Here is an 18440-nt window from a genome sequence, read left to right on the forward strand (position 1 = left end):
ACTGTCACGTGACCCAAGCCACCAGTCCCAGACCGAGGTGCTCCTCTTAAAGCAGCCACATCATTTTCTATTACATAAAAAGGCAGTCCTGTCTCCACCCCAGAGTATGTGCTTGTTCTCCGGAAGGAAATGTGCAGTGTGATGGCACCTCAGTGTATGGGGTCAGTGGGAAAACTCTTCATGCTCTTTACAGGGCTCAGGAAAGTGGGGTGGTATAGGTTCAAGCACTTGGGGTTGCCCTAAGTTTAGATAGCAAACCTGATGCAGTCTAATGTCTCACATTCTGGTCTTTGCACCTCAGGACAACCAACCCCATTTCACAGGCTAGAAAAATAGAAACTCCCCACACTGTGAGTAAAAATCTCTACTGTCACACACAGATGAACTTTAATATTACAAATGCACCTGAAAATGTCTTCTTGATTTCCTTTCAGTTTAGGCCTCAAATGGGCTTTCCTCAAGGCTGGACCTCAAGGCCCAGTTTGGGCCTTTGCAAATGTCTCTAACCCTTGACTTAGAGTTTGAAGATTCATTCCATTCTGGATATGAATGCAGGTAACACCTAGAAAGATAAGAAGTCACATTTCATCAGGCTTTCAGGGTTCTCCATTATCACTCTGACCTTTGTGGGTGCCACCTATAGGGCAAACTATCCATCCTGTGTGTATCTACCTAATCCCTCCTAGGGACCCCAAATGGCTGTTGCTCGTCACTCAGTACCCAGTTTGCTGACGTCTACAATATTCCGCCTCTCATCATCGAAGAAGATCATCTGGGAGAAAGGAATTCCAGTCTTCTGCTGCAACCTGTGGAAGATAGGGCATGGGTAACCAAGCTAGTATCTTGGTTTCCCAAGCCTCTCTGGTACTTTCTCACCCTGCTCCTCCCTTATGTCCACATACCTCTCAAAGTGTGTGACTTTGCTGCCTGGATAGATTTCCCGATGAACAAAGTACCTGATGAGGTCAAAGAGCTCCAGTAGCTGGTTGGCCCCTTCTGTCTCACTTGTCCTGCAAAACGGTGTAAAAGATGGGATTACCAAAGTGAAGGGCCAGGGCTACCTTAATTTATTAAGCAAAGTTAGTAAGTATAGCCAGGGAAATCAACTTGCTGTTTTTCTGGGATGGACAGGCATCCTCGGCCTCTGTTTAACTCCATTGCCTTCCTGTTTGATGAAATTGGTGCTGGGCCAAAGTTTTAGTTTTTGTTTTGAGACGGGGTCTAGCTCTGTCACCCAGACTAGAGTGCAGTGGCCCAGTCATGGCTCACTGCGGTCACAACCTCCTGGGCTCAAGTGATCCTCCCACCTCAGCCTTCCAAGTAGCTGGGACTACAGGTGCACGCCACCACATTTTTTTTTTGGTAGAGATGGGGTCTCCCTCTATTGCCTAGGCTGGTCTCAAATTGCTGGGCTCAAGTGATCCTCCCGCCTAGGACTCCCAAAGTGCTAAGATTACAGGTATGAGACACTTTGCCCGGCCTCACTTTTTTTTTTTGAGACATTGTCTCACTCTGTCACCCAGGATAGAGTGCAGTGGCTCCATCTCAGCTCACTGCAACCTCCACCTCCTGGGTTCTAGCGATTCTCCTGCCTCAGCCTCCCGAGTAGCTGGGATTACAGGCACGCGCCACCATGCCCTGCTAATTTTTGTATTTTTAGTAGAGATGGGGTTTCACCACGTTCGTCAGGCTGGTCTCGAACTCCTGATCTCGTGATCCGCCCGCCTTGGCCTCCCAAAGTGCTGGGATTACAGAAGTGAGCCACCGCGTCCGGTTGCCGGCCCCACTTTTTAATAGTTAAAAGATACAGGAGATCGTTCAAGGAGAAAAAATATGCAAATACTTGCAAACTTGCACCGCCCCTATTTTTGTAGCCCAGGGGTTTCACTGTCTCTTGCATGCACCCTTCAGCATTACACTATCAGTTGTCAGTCGCTCTTACCTTGAAGCAGCGGCACCGGGCACCCCAAGACTCTGCAATCGTTTTAGGACCTCAGGCACCTCTGGGTACAGTCGGACGTCTTGGCCCCGCCTATCTCGTACAGTTCCATCACTGGGGAGGGCAAGAGTGCGCTCAGCCCTGGCTGGGTCCCATCTCGCCCCAGTCCTCCCTGTCCCTACCTCACCTGCTCTTATGGAACGGAGGGTCCACGTGCGTGTCGACCCAGAAAGGCCAGAGAGTGTAATCTGAGAGAGGAAGGAGAGGGAAGGTTCAGCCTGGTGGTGGGGGACGCAGGGATTCGGGAGCTGCAGTTAGGGGTATGGAAAAGGAGGGCGCCTTACGAAATTCTCCTTCCCGTCCCTCACCCAAATCAAAGACTGCCAGCTTCGGTAGCCGCGCCATGACCCGCACCGCAGGCTGCGCGCAGCAGAGTTGGTGCTTCACCCAGGGCCGGTAGAGAGCGCGGCACCTCCGGCAGCTAAGGCGGCCACCCCGCCTGCCACAGACAAACGGCGACTAGAGCGTCGCCACTCGGGGCGTCATCAGCCTAGATATGGCGCAAGAGGGCCATCTGATGCTGGGCGGGGAAGAGGATTGCAGCGAGGTACTAACACGACCGCCACACGCAACCACAGCAGTCAAGTCTCTCCAAGGCATTGGCCACGGGCATCCTCCCTACTTCTCCACTCCACCCAGCCTTGCCCGATTCTATACTAAGAAACCAGGGAAGAAGGAAAGCGTTTTCTAGCACCTGCCTCTTCTTGAGACCCAAGTGATACATTACAGTTTGTCACTCAATCTTTCTCCATTATCAACCTCTTGATAGTGTAGAACCCAAAGCCCTCAGTAATATTCCAGCCAGAGTGCAGTGTCAGCCAAACCCTTGACAGCGTTCTCCAACCAGACCTAAATGTCCAGTAGAGCCACATTCAGAGAGAATTCACTCTCTGAAGGTTTCCACCATCCATGTCAGCACTACACTGGTAGATGTTTAACAACCAGTTTGTGGGGAGGAACTGATCTGTAGTGTTTGCCAGTTTTTGTAAATAATCCTACCATGGCCAATTTCAAGCTACCAACATGAAGTCACTTAAGCAAGCTGGAAAGACGTGCCAATAGTTGGCTCTCATTAGCCACTAGGAACTGGCTCCAGCACACCAGTAAGTATGTTTTCCTAGAGTCTGATAATCCTTCTAAGAGCACCATCCCTTCCATTGTCCGATTCCTTCAGCCTGCTATAACTGAGTGAGCATTACGTCCATTTTTTATTTCAGTCAACTTGTGCAACAGAAGAAAGATTCCAGGAGGCCAGGAAGTATTTTATTGACAACCAGGGACATAGCCGTAAGAGAAGGAAGCACACAGGACTGCAAACTAACACCCAACAGCCAGCAAGGGCCCTCTGGGCCAGGAATACTGAATCCTGGGGTCCTCACAGTCTCCCACCAGTAGATGTACAATACTGGGCATCCAGGGGAGGGGGCAGTGGCTCTGGTGTCCCAGAGAGTGAGAGGATATATGATGCCTCATTATGAGCGACACGGTACAGAGGTAAAATGGAGGGTCCATCACTGCCTAAGACCACCTCCTCCTCTCAGAGCCAACACCAGGTGAAGAACTGAACCACCTAAAATCTTGTAATCAGCTGCTGTCTTCTCATCATTCCTGCAGGAAAAGGAAGTCGAAAAAATAGACTTATGAGTTTTGTTTTTTTTTTTTTGACAGTCTCGCTCTGTCATCTAGGCTGAAGTGTAGTGGCACGATCTCAGCTCACTGCAACCTCCGCCTCCTGGGTTCAAGCAATTCTCCTGCCTCAGCCTCCCGAGTAGTTGGGATTACAGGCGCCCACTACCACGCCCAGCTAATTTTTATATTTTTAGTAAAGATGGGGTTTCACCATATTGGCCAGGCTGGTCTCGAACTCCTGACCTCAGGTGATCCACCCACCTCAGCCTCCCCAAGTGCTGGGATTACAGACGTGAACCACCACACCCAGCCAGAACAGAAGTTCTTGCGTTTCATGGATCTCTCTGGGGGTCTGCGAACTTGAATGAGAAAAAAAATCCCATCTTTATTTTTACTAACCCCCAACTGAAATTTAACATTTCTTCTAACTTTAAACAAAGCCCAAAAACCACAGTAGTATTAGCAATATAGGCAAATTGTTAACAATAGAAATTAACTATTTTCTATCATGATCATTTATGGGTATCTTGAAAATATTTCAAAATTATGGTCATATTAGACCTACCATTAGATCTTATTAATAAAAAAGTACATATATTACTATATCACAAATTTGTTTTAGTATTTTAATAACTATTTCAATATAATTAGTTTTCTTTTAATTCTATATATTTTGTTTTATGCCTGAAAAAATCTTATTCTGAGAAGGGGCTTAGAGGCTTCACCAGATTGCCAAAGGGTCTAAGGCACCAAAAACAAGAGGCACCCCTGATCCACCTCAGTACGTGCCCCCTCTCATCTCATCTTCACATAAGATTGCCACGCTGTCACTCTCACTCCAAACTCACATCTGTTTGCCACTGTAGATGAGCCTCTGCTGTTGTGGGGGGATTCCCTCTTTCTCCTCCACACGCTCCTTGATCCGCTCCACCTTTAAAGAGACAAGTAGTCAGGGGCTGCTCAGGGGTAGGACCATGGAAATGGAAAGAACAAGGGCTATACAGACAGCATAAGAGCAAAAGGACCAAGTTCATAAGCATATGCAAACAAATATACATGGCAAGAAGTGCATGAAGAGGAGCTGGGCATGCATCACCTTGTCTGTAGGTTCAATGTCAATCTCAATCTCCTTTCCGGTCAGCGTCTGAAACAGGCAATGGTTTCATGAGTCCTTAAAGCCCAATGTACAATTTGTCTTCTAAGTAAAACATCCTATCTTGGTCTTTGGGATCTAATGCCTTCTAAAAGGTGCATATTCTTATCTTTGGAGAATGAGAAGGCTTTGAACATACCTTCATTTATCAAATTTTTTAGGCTGTGAACAACTTTGATAGGGCAAGATTCTTTGAACCATTGGATCCTCTTAATTCCATGAGTCATCTTCCAAAATCAGTCCCCCAAAACCAGTGAGAATATTGGCATTCTTTTGGATAATATGGCAATGAAAGGTATCTTTTATTTATTTATTTATTTTTGAGATGGAGTTTTGCTCTTGTTGCCCAGGCTGGAGTGCAATGGCGCAATCTCAGCTCACCACAACTTCCGCCTCCCAGGTTCAAGCAATTCTCCTGCCTCTGCCTCCCGAGTAGCTGGGATTGCAGGCATGCACTACCACACCCGGCTAATTTTGTATTTTTAGTAGAGACAGAGTTTCTCCATATTGATCAGGCTGGTCTCAAACTCCCAACCTCAGGTGATCTGCCCGCCTCGGCCTCTCAAAGTGCTGGGATTACAGGCGTAAGCCATTGCACCCGGCCTGAAAGGTATCGTAAAAAAAGTCAGAAGGACCTTGTTCTAAATATCAATACTAGGAATTAATATTCAGATAATTCAAAGAATTCTCAAGGACATCAGAAATCACCTCTGAGCAGTATTTTTAAAAATGCTAGAATTGGCTGGGCATGGTGGCTCACACCTGCAATCCCAACACCTTGGCAGACTGAGGCGGGAGGATCACTTGAGCCTAGGAGTTCCAGAAGAGCCTGGACAACATGGCGAGACCCTGTCTCAACCAAAAAAAAAAAAAAAAAAAAATTAGCTGAGTGTAGTGGTGCATGCCTGTAGTACCAGTTATTTGGGAGGCTGAAGTGGGAAGATCACTTGAGTCCAGAAATTAGAGGCAGCAGCAGTAAGCCACGATTGTGCCACTGTACTCCAGCCTGGGCAAGAGGAAGACCCTGGCAACACCCTCGCGAAAAAAAAAAAAAAAAAAAAAAAAAAAGAAAGAAAGAAAAAGAAAAAAGAGAAAAGAGGACTAGAAGTCAACATTACATCTCCCATATCCTTCCAGACTTCTACCTAAATCCTAAATTGCAGCTCTTGTCTGCTTGACTTCTTCCGTAAGTAAAGGGCTGGTGACATCCAAAACAATAATTATACTGATTATGCAGTCATAAATGCTGTGTCATCTCCCATCTGTCCTTGCTCTTAAAGCTCTATCTGCATTAGTCTACAGTGATCCAGGCCACAAACACACCATGCCCAGTTTAATTTATGAGCATTTCTTTGCTTCTGTTGTTTTCCTTGTTGCAATATCCTCCCCTTCTCCTTCTCCAAACTTCAAGACCCCTTAAATAAAAGACAATCTCCTGGCAGGGCGTGGTGGCTCATGCCTGTAATCCCAGAACTTTGGGAGGCTGAGGTGGATGGATTACCTGAGGTTGGGACTTCGAGACCAGCCTAGCCAACATGGAGAAACCCTTCTATACTAAAAAATACAAAATTAGCTAAGTGTGGTGGCACATGCCTGTAATCCCAACTACTCGGGAGCTGAGGCAGGAGAATCGCTTGAACCCAGGAGGCGGAAGTTGCAGTGAGCCGAGATTGTGCCATTGTATTCCAGCAATGTATAAAACCTCCTGTATAATGTGTAGACCTGTTCCCAGTGTACTTTATTAATACTTCCAATATTAATATACCAATTACAGCTAGTTGTTTAAGTGTTAAACTTTCCCAGTGTTCGACACATAAGCAGTCAATGAATATTTTTGAAGGGCTAAATATACTGATGATCATGTTATAATCACAGCTAACATTTACTGAAAACTATATTTTTCCTTTTCTTTATTTTTTAAGGGTCTTGCTCTGTCACCCAGGCTGGAGTTCAGTGGTGTGATCCTGGCTCACTGTAGCCTTGACCTCCTGCGTTCAAACAACCCTCCCACCTCAGCCTCCTAAGTAGCAAGGACTACAGGGTGTGTGCACCACCACACTCAGCTATTTTTAAGTTTTTTTTTTTTTGTAGAGATGAGTTCTATGTTGCTCAGGCTGTTTTCAAACTCGTGGGCTAAAGTGATCCTCCTGCCTCGGCTCCCAAAGAGCTGGGATTACAGGCATGAGCCACCTTGCCCAGCCACTGAACACTTTCTAAGGGTCAGTAACTATGATCAGCATCTTACATGCATCACATTTAATTCTCCCAGTATTTATGAGATACGGACTATTACTATTTCCATTTTATAGATGAGAAAAATAAGACTTAGGTTAAGAACATATCTATGCAATCAAAAGTAGAGCATGGATCCAGATTCCCTGGTCCCAGAGCCTGTGCTTTTATTGCTGTATTCCGTCCTACGTGAGTCTGGCTGCTCTAGTATTGGGACCCAATGTACACTCTTATACTAGCTCAGAAAATAACATATGGTTTCTCCTTATGGTATTCACATAGACCAGCATGAAAGAGAACTCAGAAAATTTCCCAACAAGGAGAATTATTTAGTACTAGTATGTTTCCAAAAATACAAGAACAATTTCTTTGGATTAACCTGTTTGGATGTGAAAGAATAAATTACAGCAGTGATTCTCAAGCTTCTACCCCAACCTATGGTGGTCTGTGTGAAAATTTTCAATAGCCTATGGTAAAATGAGAAAAGCAGTGTTAACAGTGAAATTTTCATGAAACTAAATATATTCAGGTGTTAATGTCCTTTTTAGGAAATGGTGGTGACAATTTGTGGTAACTTTGAAAAGACAAAATAAAAAGTTTGTAATTCTGTGTTGTCCACAAATTATTTCACTTTATTTATTTATTCTTGAGACAGGGTCTCAGTCTCACCCGGATGGAGTACAGTGGCGTGATCATGGCTCACTGCACCTCGACATACTGGGCTCAGGTGATACCCACCTCAGCCTCTTAAGTAGCTGGCACCACAGGCGGGCACCACCATGCCTGACAACATTCTGTATTTTTAGTAGAGATGGGGTTTTGCCATGTTGCCCAGGCTGGTCTTGAACTCCTGACCTCAAGTGATCCACCTGTCTTGGCCTCCCATAGTGCTGGAATTACAGGTGTGAGCCACCGTGCCTGGCCGATAATACAATCATTTATTTATTTATTTAATTTATTTATTTTGAGATGGCGTTTTACTCTTGTTGCCCAGGCTGGAGTACAACGGCACAATCTCAGCTCACCCTGCAACCTCTGCCTCCCAGGTTCAAGCAATTCTCCTGCCTCAGCCTCCCAAATGGCTGGGATTACAGGCATGCACCACCATAGCTGGGTAATTTTGTAGTTTGAGTAGAGAAGGTTTTCTCCACCTTGGTCAGGCTGGTCTCAAACTCCCGACCTCAGGTGATCTGCCTGCCTCGGTCTCCCAAAGTGCTGGGATTATAGGTGTGGGCCACTGCGCCTCACCACAGATTCTTAAAGAGTGAAAAAAGACTCTCCGAGAAGATCTAGAGCTGCTCTCCCAAGAGCAAAATGCTTGGACCTTATATTTTTAAAAAGAATTATTGGTTTCTAAATTCTAAAACTCTAGAGCTGGCCCTTTGTTTCTGAAATCCACTGTAGAGGCCCATAAATATATCTAGAGAGCAATCTGGCAATATAGTGTCCCAGCAACAAACTTCCCAGAAAATACCCATGACTATGTCCAAAAGTATACTTACAATGGTTATTGCAACATTTTGATACTATAAAATTAGAAACATAATCTAAACATCAAACAGCTGAGGGTTAAATAAATTAAGGTACAATCACAGACAAAAAATTACAAAGTCCTCAAACAATGTTTAGGATAACTATTTGTAATATATTAACAATATACTGATAATTTAACAAAAAAGTTATAGTATATAGAGTATAATTAAAATTTTGTACAAACAACACATGCATCTATATGCTCTCCAAAAAGCCTGGAAGGGTATATACAGTATATTAATGCTTTAACTTGACTAGTGGAATTATGGGTGATTTTAATTACATTAGTATGCTTTTCTGTATTTTCCATTTTTTATGCCACAAATGTGAATATGCTGTAATGATAAAAAATTATTTAAAAAACAATGTCCTTGATAAGGGTAAGATTTTGTAAAGCAGCACTGTCCAGTAGAAATGTAATACAAGCCATATATGCAATTTTTAAATTTACTAGTAGCCACATTGTCAAAGTTTTTTAAGAGGTAAAATTTTAATATTTTTAAACCCAACATAGCCAAAATATTATTCACATGTAATCAATAAAAAAATTAATATATTTTACATTCTTTTTTCCACCCAAATATTCAAAATCCTGTATTTCATATTTACATCACATGTGGAGATGGGGCCAGGCACAGTGGCTCATGCCTGTAATCCCAGCACTTTAGGAGGCCGAGGGGGCGGATCACGAAGTCAGGAGTTTGAGACCAGCCTGGCCAACATAGTGAAACCCCATCTCTACTAAAAATACAAAAATTAGCTGGGCATGGTGGCGCGGGCCTGTAGTCCCAGCTACCAAGGAGGCTGAGGCGGGAAAATTGCTTGAATCTGGGATGCAAAGGTTGCGGTGAGCTGAGATCATGCCACTGCACTCCAGCCTGGGCAACAGAGCAAGACTCCATCTCAAAAAAAAAAAAAAAAATAGAGATGGTAGGCTGGGCATGGTAGCATATGCCTGTAATCTCAGCACTTTGGGAAGGCGACGTGCGAGTACTGCTTGAGCCCTGGAATTTTGAGACCAGCCTGGGCAACACAGTGAGATTCCCATCTCTACAACAGAATTAGCCAGGCATAGTAGCACAGACAGACCTGTAGTTCCAGCAACTGGGTACTCAGAAGGCTGAGGCAAGACTGCCCAAGCCCAGGAGTTCAAGGCTGTAGTGGGCTGATTGTGCCACTGCACTCCAGCTTGGGTGACAGAGTGAGACCCTATCTCAAAAAAAAAAAAAAAAAAAAAAATTAAAATGGTAAATTTTTATCTGAAATACTTGACATATATTTAAATTTCATAATTTACAACAGAAAAAGTAGATTTATAAACCCAACAACATACTTAAAAGTTTGGTTTTTTTTGAGACGGAGTCTCCCTCTGTCACCCAGGCTGGAGTGCAGTGGTGCAATCTCAGCTCACAGCAAGCTCCGCCTCCCGAGTTCACACCATTCTCCTGCCTCAGCCTCCTAAGTAGCTGGGACTACGCGCCCGCCACCACGCCCAGCTAATTTTTCGTATTTTTAGTAGAGACAGGGTTTCACCATGTTAGCCAGGATGGTCTCAATCTCCTGACCTCGTGATTCACCCGCCTCGGCCTCCCAAAGTGCTGGGATTACAGGTGTGAGCCACCGTGCCCAGCCTGTTTTTTTTTTAAATTTTAATTAATTAATTTATTTATTTATTTATTTATTTATTGAGATGGGGTTTTGCTCTGTGTTCCAGGCTGGAACACAGTGGAGTAATCATGGCTCACTGCAGCCTCCAACTCCTGGGCTCAAAGTATCCTCCCACCTCAGCATTCTGAATAGCTGGGACTATAATAAGTACACACCACCATGCCTGGCTAATTTTTTTTTTTTTTTGAGACAGGGTCTTACTCTGTCACCCAGACTGGAGTGCTGTGGCATGATCTTGGCTCACTGCAACCTCCGCCTTCCAGGCTCAAGCGATTCTCCTGCCTCAGCCTCCCAAGTAGCTGGGATTACAGCCGCATGCCACTACGCCTGGCTAATTTTTGTATTTTTAGTAGAGATGGGGTTTTACCATGTTGGCCAGACAAACTCCTGACCTCAAATGATCTACCCGCCTCAGCCTCCCAAAGTGTTGGGATTACAGGTGTGAGCCACCATGCCCGGCCTGAAAATTGTTTTGTAGAGATGGGGTCTCAGAATGTTGTCCAGGCTGGTCTCAAACTTCTGGCCTCAAGTGATCTTCCCGCCTCAGCCTCCTAACTCACTGGGATTACGGTGTGAACCACTGTACCCGGCTAAGTTTCAGTTTTTAAATTTAATTAAAATCAAGTACAATCAAAATTTCAATTCTTCAGTCTCTCTAGTTACATTTCAAGTGCTCAATAGCCAAATGTGGCTAATGGCTACCATTTTGGACACTTTTCAAATATTCCAGCTAATATATGAAGCAACAAGAATATTACAGCATTCCTAGTTTGTAACCCCCAATGAAACAATGGATGTAGGAAATGACTGACATCACAGAAAACAAAATATGATGGAAGTACATACCACATCACCACCTATGAATTCATCTCACATACGAACATACAAAGACTAATCAAGCCTCTAGATCTAATTACTAGCTGACAGGAAATACCGAGGACAGAGGAATATGTTAAAAGACAACACGGGGGCCCGTTGCAGTGTCTCATGCCTGTAATCCCAGCAATTTGGGAGGCCGAGGTGGGCGGGTCGCTTGAGGCCAGGAATTTGAGACTAGCCTGGCCAACATGGCGAAACCCCATCTCTATGAAAAATACAAAAATTAGTCAAGCATGGTGGTGCATGCCTGTAGTCCCAGCTACTCAAGAGGCTGAGGCACGAGAACACAAGAATCGCTTGAACCCTGGAGGCAGAGAAGTTGATGCAGTGAGCCAAGATTGCATTGCTGCACTCCAGCCTGGGTGACAGAGCAAAAGTCGGCTCAACAAAAAAAAACATGGGAATGTAATCAGCAAAATTCAAACTGCAAGAAACTCTAGTTTACTCAACAAGGAAAAAATGGGAAAAAGGAGAATCTACAGATTTAAAGAAACTTAAAAACACATAAACCAATGGCAATGTATGGATCTTAACTAGATCCAGATTCAAACTGTTAATAAAAAAAAAAAGAGAGACAATAGGGTAATTTGATGATAGTAAGCAATCAGTTAAATTTTTAGATGTAATAATTATGGTTATGTTAGGAAAAAGCTTCTCTTTTACAGATAAACACTGAAATATGTGTGAATAACATATGCTACGCTATCTGGAATTTGCTTTAAAAAAAACAGGTAAAAGGAGTTGGTGGGTTTACATTAAATAAGATTGGCTATGAGATGATAATTTTTGAAGGTGGATGAAGGGTGCATACACCCTTCTCTTTCCTGATGTATGTGTTTGAAATTGTCCATAAAGTTGTTTTAAAGTAACTGAACAATTTTAGAAGATATTCTTGATATATCACACCACAACCTGACAATACATTCAATGCTATTTAAACAAGTATTAAGATGAGCCTAGGCCGGGCGCCGGGGCTCACGCTTGTAATCCTAGCACTTTGGGAGGCCAAGGCGGGCAGACTACCTGAGGTCTGGAGTTCGAGGTCAGCCTGGCTAACATGATGAAACCTCGTCTCTACTAAAAATACAAAAAAAAATTAGCTAGGTGTGGTGGCATGCACCTGTAATCCCAGCTACGCAGGAGGCTGAGGAGGAGAACTGCTTGAACCCAGGAGGTGGAGGTTGCAGTGAGCTGGGATCACGCCACTGCACTCCAGCCTGGGTGACAGAGTGAGACTCCATCTCAAAAAACAAAACAAAACAAAACAAAAAAAAGATGAACCTAAACCTAACATACTGCTCTAGGCACTGGAGGAGATACAAAAGAAATGTGATCCAGCCTTGCCAACAATCTTTATCAAGCAAAGATGTACAACCAAGAAACAATTAGACATAAAATTAACAGAGTAAGGCCGTATACAAGGAAGTTCTGGCCAGGCGCAGTGGCTCATGCTTATAATCCCAGCACTTTGGGAGGCTGAGGCAGGTGGATCACTTGGGGTCAGGAGATCGAGACTAGCATGGCCAACATGGGGAAACCCTGTCTCTACCAAAAATACAAAAACTTAGCTAGGCATGGTGGACGCTTGAACGAAGGTGGAGGTTGCAGTGAGCCGAGATCGTTCCACTGCACTTCAGCCTGGGCGACAGAAGGAGACTCTGTCTCAAAAAAAAAAAAAAAAAAAAAAAAAATTAAAAATTAAAAACAAATCAAAACAAAACAAAAGGAAGTGCTATATTGTCCAAACACAAGGGGCAATGACAAAGTTCTATGGTGAATGAAAATCAATGTTAATCAATTTAAGCCTTGAATGAGATAACATTATATAACACTATATATAGTGTCTTAATTTATATTATATAACATTATAACACTATAAGAGCCAAAATAAAAACGAATGACATCAGCATTTTTATGGTGCTACAAGGGTACCAGCTAGTAAGGGTACAGAGCAACTGGAATGCTCACACACTGCAGGTGGGAATATAAAATGGTACAACCCCTTAGTTTCTTTATAAAGTTACATATATCTACCACATGACCTAGTAATTTCATTCTTAGGTATTTATCCAAAGGACATAAAAACACGTTCACAAAAAGATTTGTATAACAATGTTCATAGAAGCCTTATTCATAATAGCCAGAAACTGGAGATAACTCAAACACCCATCAACAGCAGAATGGATAAACAAATTATGATATAATCCGTCCAATGGAATACTATTCAGTATAGAAGGAATAAACCACAAATTACAATAGACATTACGCAGAATGAAAGAAGCCAGATACAAAAATTGTACATTGAATACTTCCATTTATATACAGTTCTAAAACAAGCAAAACTAACCTATGAAACTCTTGAGGAGTAGGGATACAAATGTTGAGATTTTGTAATTACATCAACTTATGCTATTGTTAAAAACTCACTGAACTAAACCCTTAAGAACTGTGCATTTTATTGTATGTTAAAAAACATGAATGAGAAAACTAGTTCACATAGTAAAGACAGTTGCCAAAGTAATCTACAATGAGGAAATCAATGAAGGATCTGGGTTTTGGGAGTAATATAATGCAAAAGAAGCTCGAGGAAGACCTGCACATTATGGTTTTGTACATCACATCTTGGTTTAGACTACACTTTAGAGGGGATATGATGGTAGGAAAACCTGGTTGGAAGTATTACAGAGAAATAAAGATATAAATGAGTAAGACCCCAGACCAGAATGAGGGTAATGGAAATGGAAACAGAGGTTTTAAGTGAAAAATTAGGTCCTATAAAAGGACCATGTAATTTTAAATGACTCTAAAGAATTGTATTCCAGACACCTGAGTGACTGATGGGATTAATAAATGAGATGGGTATTGGGATATGGCTTATGACAGAAGATGATGCATTTAATTTTAGAACCAGAGAGACAAGGTAACAAGATTTAAATCGGGAAGAATTAAATTGTAAAATCTTACAGAAAAATATGGAAGTCAGCTACACAGAGATAGCAGTTGAAATGAATTATTCAGCTGGGCACAGTGGCTCATGCCTATAATCCCAGCACTTTGGGAGGCCAAGGCAGGTGGATCACTTGAGCTCAGGAGTTCCAGACCAGCCTGGGCAACATGGTGAAATGCCATCTCTACTAAAAATACAGAAAATCAGCCAGGTGTGGTGGCATGTACCTGCAGTCCCAGCAATTTGGAAGGCTGAGCTGGGAGCATCCCTTGAGCCTGGGAGGTGGAGGTTGCAGTGAGCCGAGATGATGCCACTGCACTCCAGCCTGGGTGACAGAGTGAGACTATCTCAAAACAAAAGCAAAATGAGGCCAGGCGCAGTGGCTCACACCTGTAATGCCAGCACTTTGGGAGGCCGAGGTGGGTGGATCACCTGAGGTCAGGCGTTCAAGACCAGCCTGGCAAACATGGCCAAACCCCGTCTCTACTAAAATATAAAAGTTAGCCGGGTGTGGTGGTGGGCGCCTGTAGTCCTAGCTACTTGGGAGGCTGAGGCAGGAGCATCGCTTGTGAGGCGGAGGTTGCAGTGAGCCGAGATCACGCCACTGTACTCCAGCCTGGGCGACAGAGTAAGACTCCATCTCAAAAAAAAAGAAGAAAGAATAATTCAAAAAGGGGTCCGACATGGTAGCTCACTGCTGTAATTCCAGCACTTTAGGAGGATGAGGTGGGAAGACCACTTGACCCCAGGAGTTGTAGACCAGCCTGGGCAATACAATAAGACTCCATCTCTACAAAAAAATAAAACAATTGGCTGGGTATGGTGGTGGTACATGCCTGTAGTCCCAGCTACTCAGGAGGCTCAGATGGGAGGATTGCTTGGGCCTGAGAGGTCGAGACTGCAGTAAGCCGTGATGGCACCACTGCACCCTAAGCCTGGGCGACAGAGTGAGAACCTGTCTCAAACAAGCAAACAAAAAAACGGAACTGTAATAAAAATATGTCACTTACATGGTAATTAATAGCTATCTCTTTTTTTTTTCTTTTTTAAATTATTATTTTCTTCAGATGAGACTAACAGCTATCTCATGTATAACTGCTTTCCTATGTATTTAATAAAGAAATGCAACAAACAAGAGGGGATGGGGGAGAGGGGGAGATAGAGATGGGGCACAGAGGCCTGTTTGAAGGCAGAAGGGTAAGTGTTGTAGGAAAGAAGACTGGCAATTTTAGAGAAGTACCATATAAATATGAATTCAAAGAAATAGAAAAACATCTAGAATCTTGCTATTCAAAGTGTAGTTCTCAGACATTCAATATCACCTGGGAGCTTATGAGATATGCAAAAACCTGTGCCCCATCCTAGACCTACAGAACCATAATCAGCATTTTAGCAAGACCACAGGTGATAGGATATTGTATTTTCTTTCCAAGCTTCCACACACAGCATTGATTTTTTTGTTCAGTTTTTTTTTTTTTTTTTTTTTTTTTGAGACAGAGTTTCACTCTGTTGCCCAGGCCAGAGGGCAACAGCAGTCTTGGCTCACTGCAACCTCTGCCTCCCAGGTTCAAGCAATTCTCCTGCCTCAGCCTGTCCAGTGGCTGGGATTACAGGCACGTGCCACCACACCCGGCTAATTTTTGTATTTTTAGTAGAGACGGGGTTTCACCATGTTGGCCAGGCTGGTCTCGAACTCCTGAACTCGTGATCCACTCGCCTCAGCCTCCCAAAGTGCTGGGATTACAAGCATGAACCACCATGCCCAGCCTTTCAAATAGTATTTTTTAAACTGCAGGTCTCAACCCATCAGTTGGCAGGTCTAAACCCATCAGTGGGTTACCAAATCAACTTAGAATTGAAAGTTTGAGAGCATATCACAAATAGCAAAGTTTTTGTGTCTCTATGGGTTGTGACATAAAATTTCTTAGTGTGGGGTGAAATTTTCAAAAAGTGTACAAAACATTCAACATTAGTAACTTAACTTCTTTGGACCTAGTGGACATGAGAATCCACATGCATTGAAAAGTCAATAAAAGTATTCAATAGGCCGGGCGCGGTGGCTCATGCCTATAATCCCAACACTTTGGGAGGCCAAGGCGAGTGCATCACCAGGTCCAGAGATCGATACCATCCTGGCCAACATTGTGAAACTCCGTCTCCACTAAAAATATAAAATTAGCTGGGCGTGGTGGCATGCCCTGTAGTCCCAGCTACTCAGGAAGCTGAGGCAGGAGAATCGCTCGAACTCGGGAGGCGGAGGTTGCAGTGAGCTGAGATCGCGTCACTGCACTCCAGCCTGGTGACAGAGTGAGACCCCGTCTCAAAAAAAAAAAAAAAAAAAAAAAAAGTGTTCAACAGTGTTTCTGAAGATTTTAACAGTGATTCATACTAAAAAATAATATGAGCTAGTAACACCCACTGCGTAATATACATATAAAATAAAATAAAAAATTTCAGGCCTGGCAACAGAGATTCTGTCTCAAAAAAAAAAAAAAAAAATTAACAAAACAATATCCTTACCTAGCACTAAACTGATGTTTCCTATTTTCTCCCCCCCCTTCTTTTTTTTGGGGGAGGGTGGGGGAGACGGAGTTTCGCTCTTGTCGCCCAGGCTGTAGTGCAATGGCGCTATCTCAGCTCACTGCAACCTCCGCCTGCCAGGTTCAAGCGATTCTTCTGCCTTAGCCTCCAGAGTAGCTGGGATTATAGGCGCCCACCACCAGGCCGGGCTAATTTTTGTATTGTTAGTAGGTGGGGTTTCACCATGTTGGCCAAGCCGGTCTGGAACTCCTGACCTTAGGTGATCCACCCACCTTGGCCTCCCAAAGTGCTGGGATTACAGGCATGAGCCACTGCGCCCAGCCTTTCTTTTCAGGCAGGGTCTGGAGTGCAGTGGTGCCATCACTGCTCACCGCGGCTTCGACATTCCAGGATCAATCAATCCTCCCATCTCAGCCTCCCAAATAGCTGGGCCTACAGGCATGCGCCCAGACCCTTGGCTAATTTTTTGTATTTATTGTAGAGACAGGGTTTCGCCATGTTGCCCAGGATGGTCTCGAACTCCTGGGCTCAAGGGATCGGCCCGCCTCGGCCTTCCAAAGTGCTGGGATTACAGGAGTGAGCCACCGCGCCCAGCCTATTTTCTCTTTTTAATGGTGCCAGTGACCCATTCACCTATTAAACTCTTATATAGGTCGCTATTCAACGTTAAAAAAAAAAAATCATTAATATACTATTTTAATACTTGACCTCAAATCTTAGCTAAGAAGTAGTTTGGAAGGACGGGGCAAGAGAAGGTTAAGAATGACTACTCTGCACGGTAAACATGCTAAAAAGCTGGTGAAATAATGATAGATTTACTTAGCTACAAAAAGGCCAAACTAGCATTAGACTTCATCACTTGTCAGCAGTTCGTTTTTTTTGGGGGGGAGGGCGGGGGGGATCTCTGTCTGACTGAAGGCACAAAAGAGGAAACAGCAGATAGGACTAATGAGGGCTGCAATTTGGTGAAGAACCACCACGGGAGTTGAGAGATGCAGATGGAGGAAACCATGGCTAGTACCAAGAACTAGGGCAGCGGTAACTAACCTGCCTCAGCCAAGGAAGTGAGGCTGGTCCAGGATGCCAGGCTCAGAAAGGCAGATGCTGACTGAACACACTCCCCGCTTTGGTTCCTGTAGGACGGGTGAGATACCACATCTTGGCAACCACCAGCAAAGGCTCATAGTCTAGCCCCTGGAAGGCCCCGGTTTCCCCGGACTAACGTTTTAGGGCTGTGCTCGGAGGTGACCTACGTTAGGGACTGGGAGAAACAGGTACCCTGGGAATGAAGAATGGAGAGCAGCTTTTATTCCAAGAATCTGAGACGGGGAAGTCAAGCCGCTGCTAGGCCTTCTCTATGACTGCGGGGGTTCGAATACAGTGAGACCCGACAAAAGCGACCCTATTCTGGGTGACAGCACAGTCTTGGCAAAAAAGCAGGGATGGCAAAAGACCCCAGGGTCGTCAGGTGGGACCCAGGACCCGCTCTCAAAGCCCTTCTGGGTCCCCCTATTTCCCACCACCCCTCGCGCCGAGCCCTGAGGCAGGCAGCGTCCTCCAGGCTGGGGAAAGGCGTGGTTTTCCTTCCCCACGTCTCCCGTAAGGCACGGTTGCCAGCCCAGTACTACTGCGTCTTGGCAAGGCTGGAGGTGCTCCCACCTTCACTTTAATTAGCATCTTCTTTCCAGTTTGGGGCTGCACACGGATAAATTGCTGCTCCTATCGCTCCGGTCGCCGCTGCCGCTCTCCAGCACTCTGTCTGCAAGGGCCACTTCTGCTTCCGGGTCACTGTCTGGCTCCACCCCCCCCCCTTTCCACTGAGTTCCGGAAAGGCTCGGGAGTGCTCCCGCGTTTCGGTT

At 44.4% G+C, this 18440-nt stretch overlaps 2 protein-coding genes across 5 annotated transcripts; both read right to left on the reverse strand.

Annotated features, from left to right (window-relative positions):
• Positions 1–363: 363 nt before the first annotated feature.
• MDP1 (magnesium dependent phosphatase 1) lies at positions 364–3122 on the reverse strand. Of its 4 annotated transcripts, none has more exons than XM_007986299.3 (6): positions 2308–2913; positions 2127–2187; positions 1943–2053; positions 903–1010; positions 721–806; positions 364–562 (listed from the first exon to the last, which is right to left on the reverse strand). In XM_007986299.3, exons 1-6 carry the CDS (start codon positions 2342–2344, stop codon positions 471–473), a joined length of 495 nt encoding a protein of 164 aa, XP_007984490.1. In that variant the 5' UTR covers positions 2345–2913; the 3' UTR covers positions 364–470. The 4 variants fall into 4 exon arrangements, with proteins under 4 accessions (XP_007984490.1, XP_007984492.1, XP_072866955.1 ...); XM_007986301.3 differs by having other exon boundaries at positions 673–806; XM_073010854.1 differs by having other exon boundaries at positions 673–806; positions 2284–2913.
• A 118-nt stretch (positions 3123–3240) lies between these two features.
• NEDD8 (NEDD8 ubiquitin like modifier) lies at positions 3241–18424 on the reverse strand. The gene is made up of 4 exons (XM_007986317.3): positions 18241–18424; positions 4725–4772; positions 4477–4559; positions 3241–3607 (listed from the first exon to the last, which is right to left on the reverse strand). The coding sequence occupies exons 1-4, from the start codon at positions 18256–18258 to the stop codon at positions 3511–3513; spliced, it is 246 nt and encodes an 81-aa protein (XP_007984508.1). The 5' UTR covers positions 18259–18424; the 3' UTR covers positions 3241–3510.
• Between the last annotated feature and the right edge of the window lie 16 nt (positions 18425–18440).

This window comes from Chlorocebus sabaeus, chromosome 24 (genome assembly GCF_047675955.1).
Source record: "Chlorocebus sabaeus isolate Y175 chromosome 24, mChlSab1.0.hap1, whole genome shotgun sequence".
Taxonomy (NCBI): Eukaryota; Metazoa; Chordata; class Mammalia; order Primates; family Cercopithecidae; genus Chlorocebus; species Chlorocebus sabaeus.

Excerpts from the sequence above, each read along its gene's own strand:
- MDP1 (XM_007986299.3), bottom strand. The coding sequence starts at position 2,344 with ATGGCGCGGCTACCGAAGCTGGCAGTCTTTGATTTGG. Across the intron at positions 2,054-2,126 it reads CCTCCGTTCCATAAGAGCAG|TGATGGAACTGTACGAGATA; the intron begins GTGAGGTAGGGA and ends TGCCCTCCCCAG. Across the intron at positions 563-720 it reads TGTAGACGTCAGCAAACTGG|GTGTTACCTGCATTCATATC; the intron begins GTACTGAGTGAC and ends TTATCTTTCTAG.
- NEDD8 (XM_007986317.3), bottom strand. Across the intron at positions 4,560-4,724 it reads ACATTGAACCTACAGACAAG|GTGGAGCGGATCAAGGAGCG; the intron begins GTGATGCATGCC and ends GTCTCTTTAAAG. Across the intron at positions 3,608-4,476 it reads ATCTACAGTGGCAAACAGAT|GAATGATGAGAAGACAGCAG; the intron begins GTGAGTTTGGAG and ends CTTTTCCTGCAG.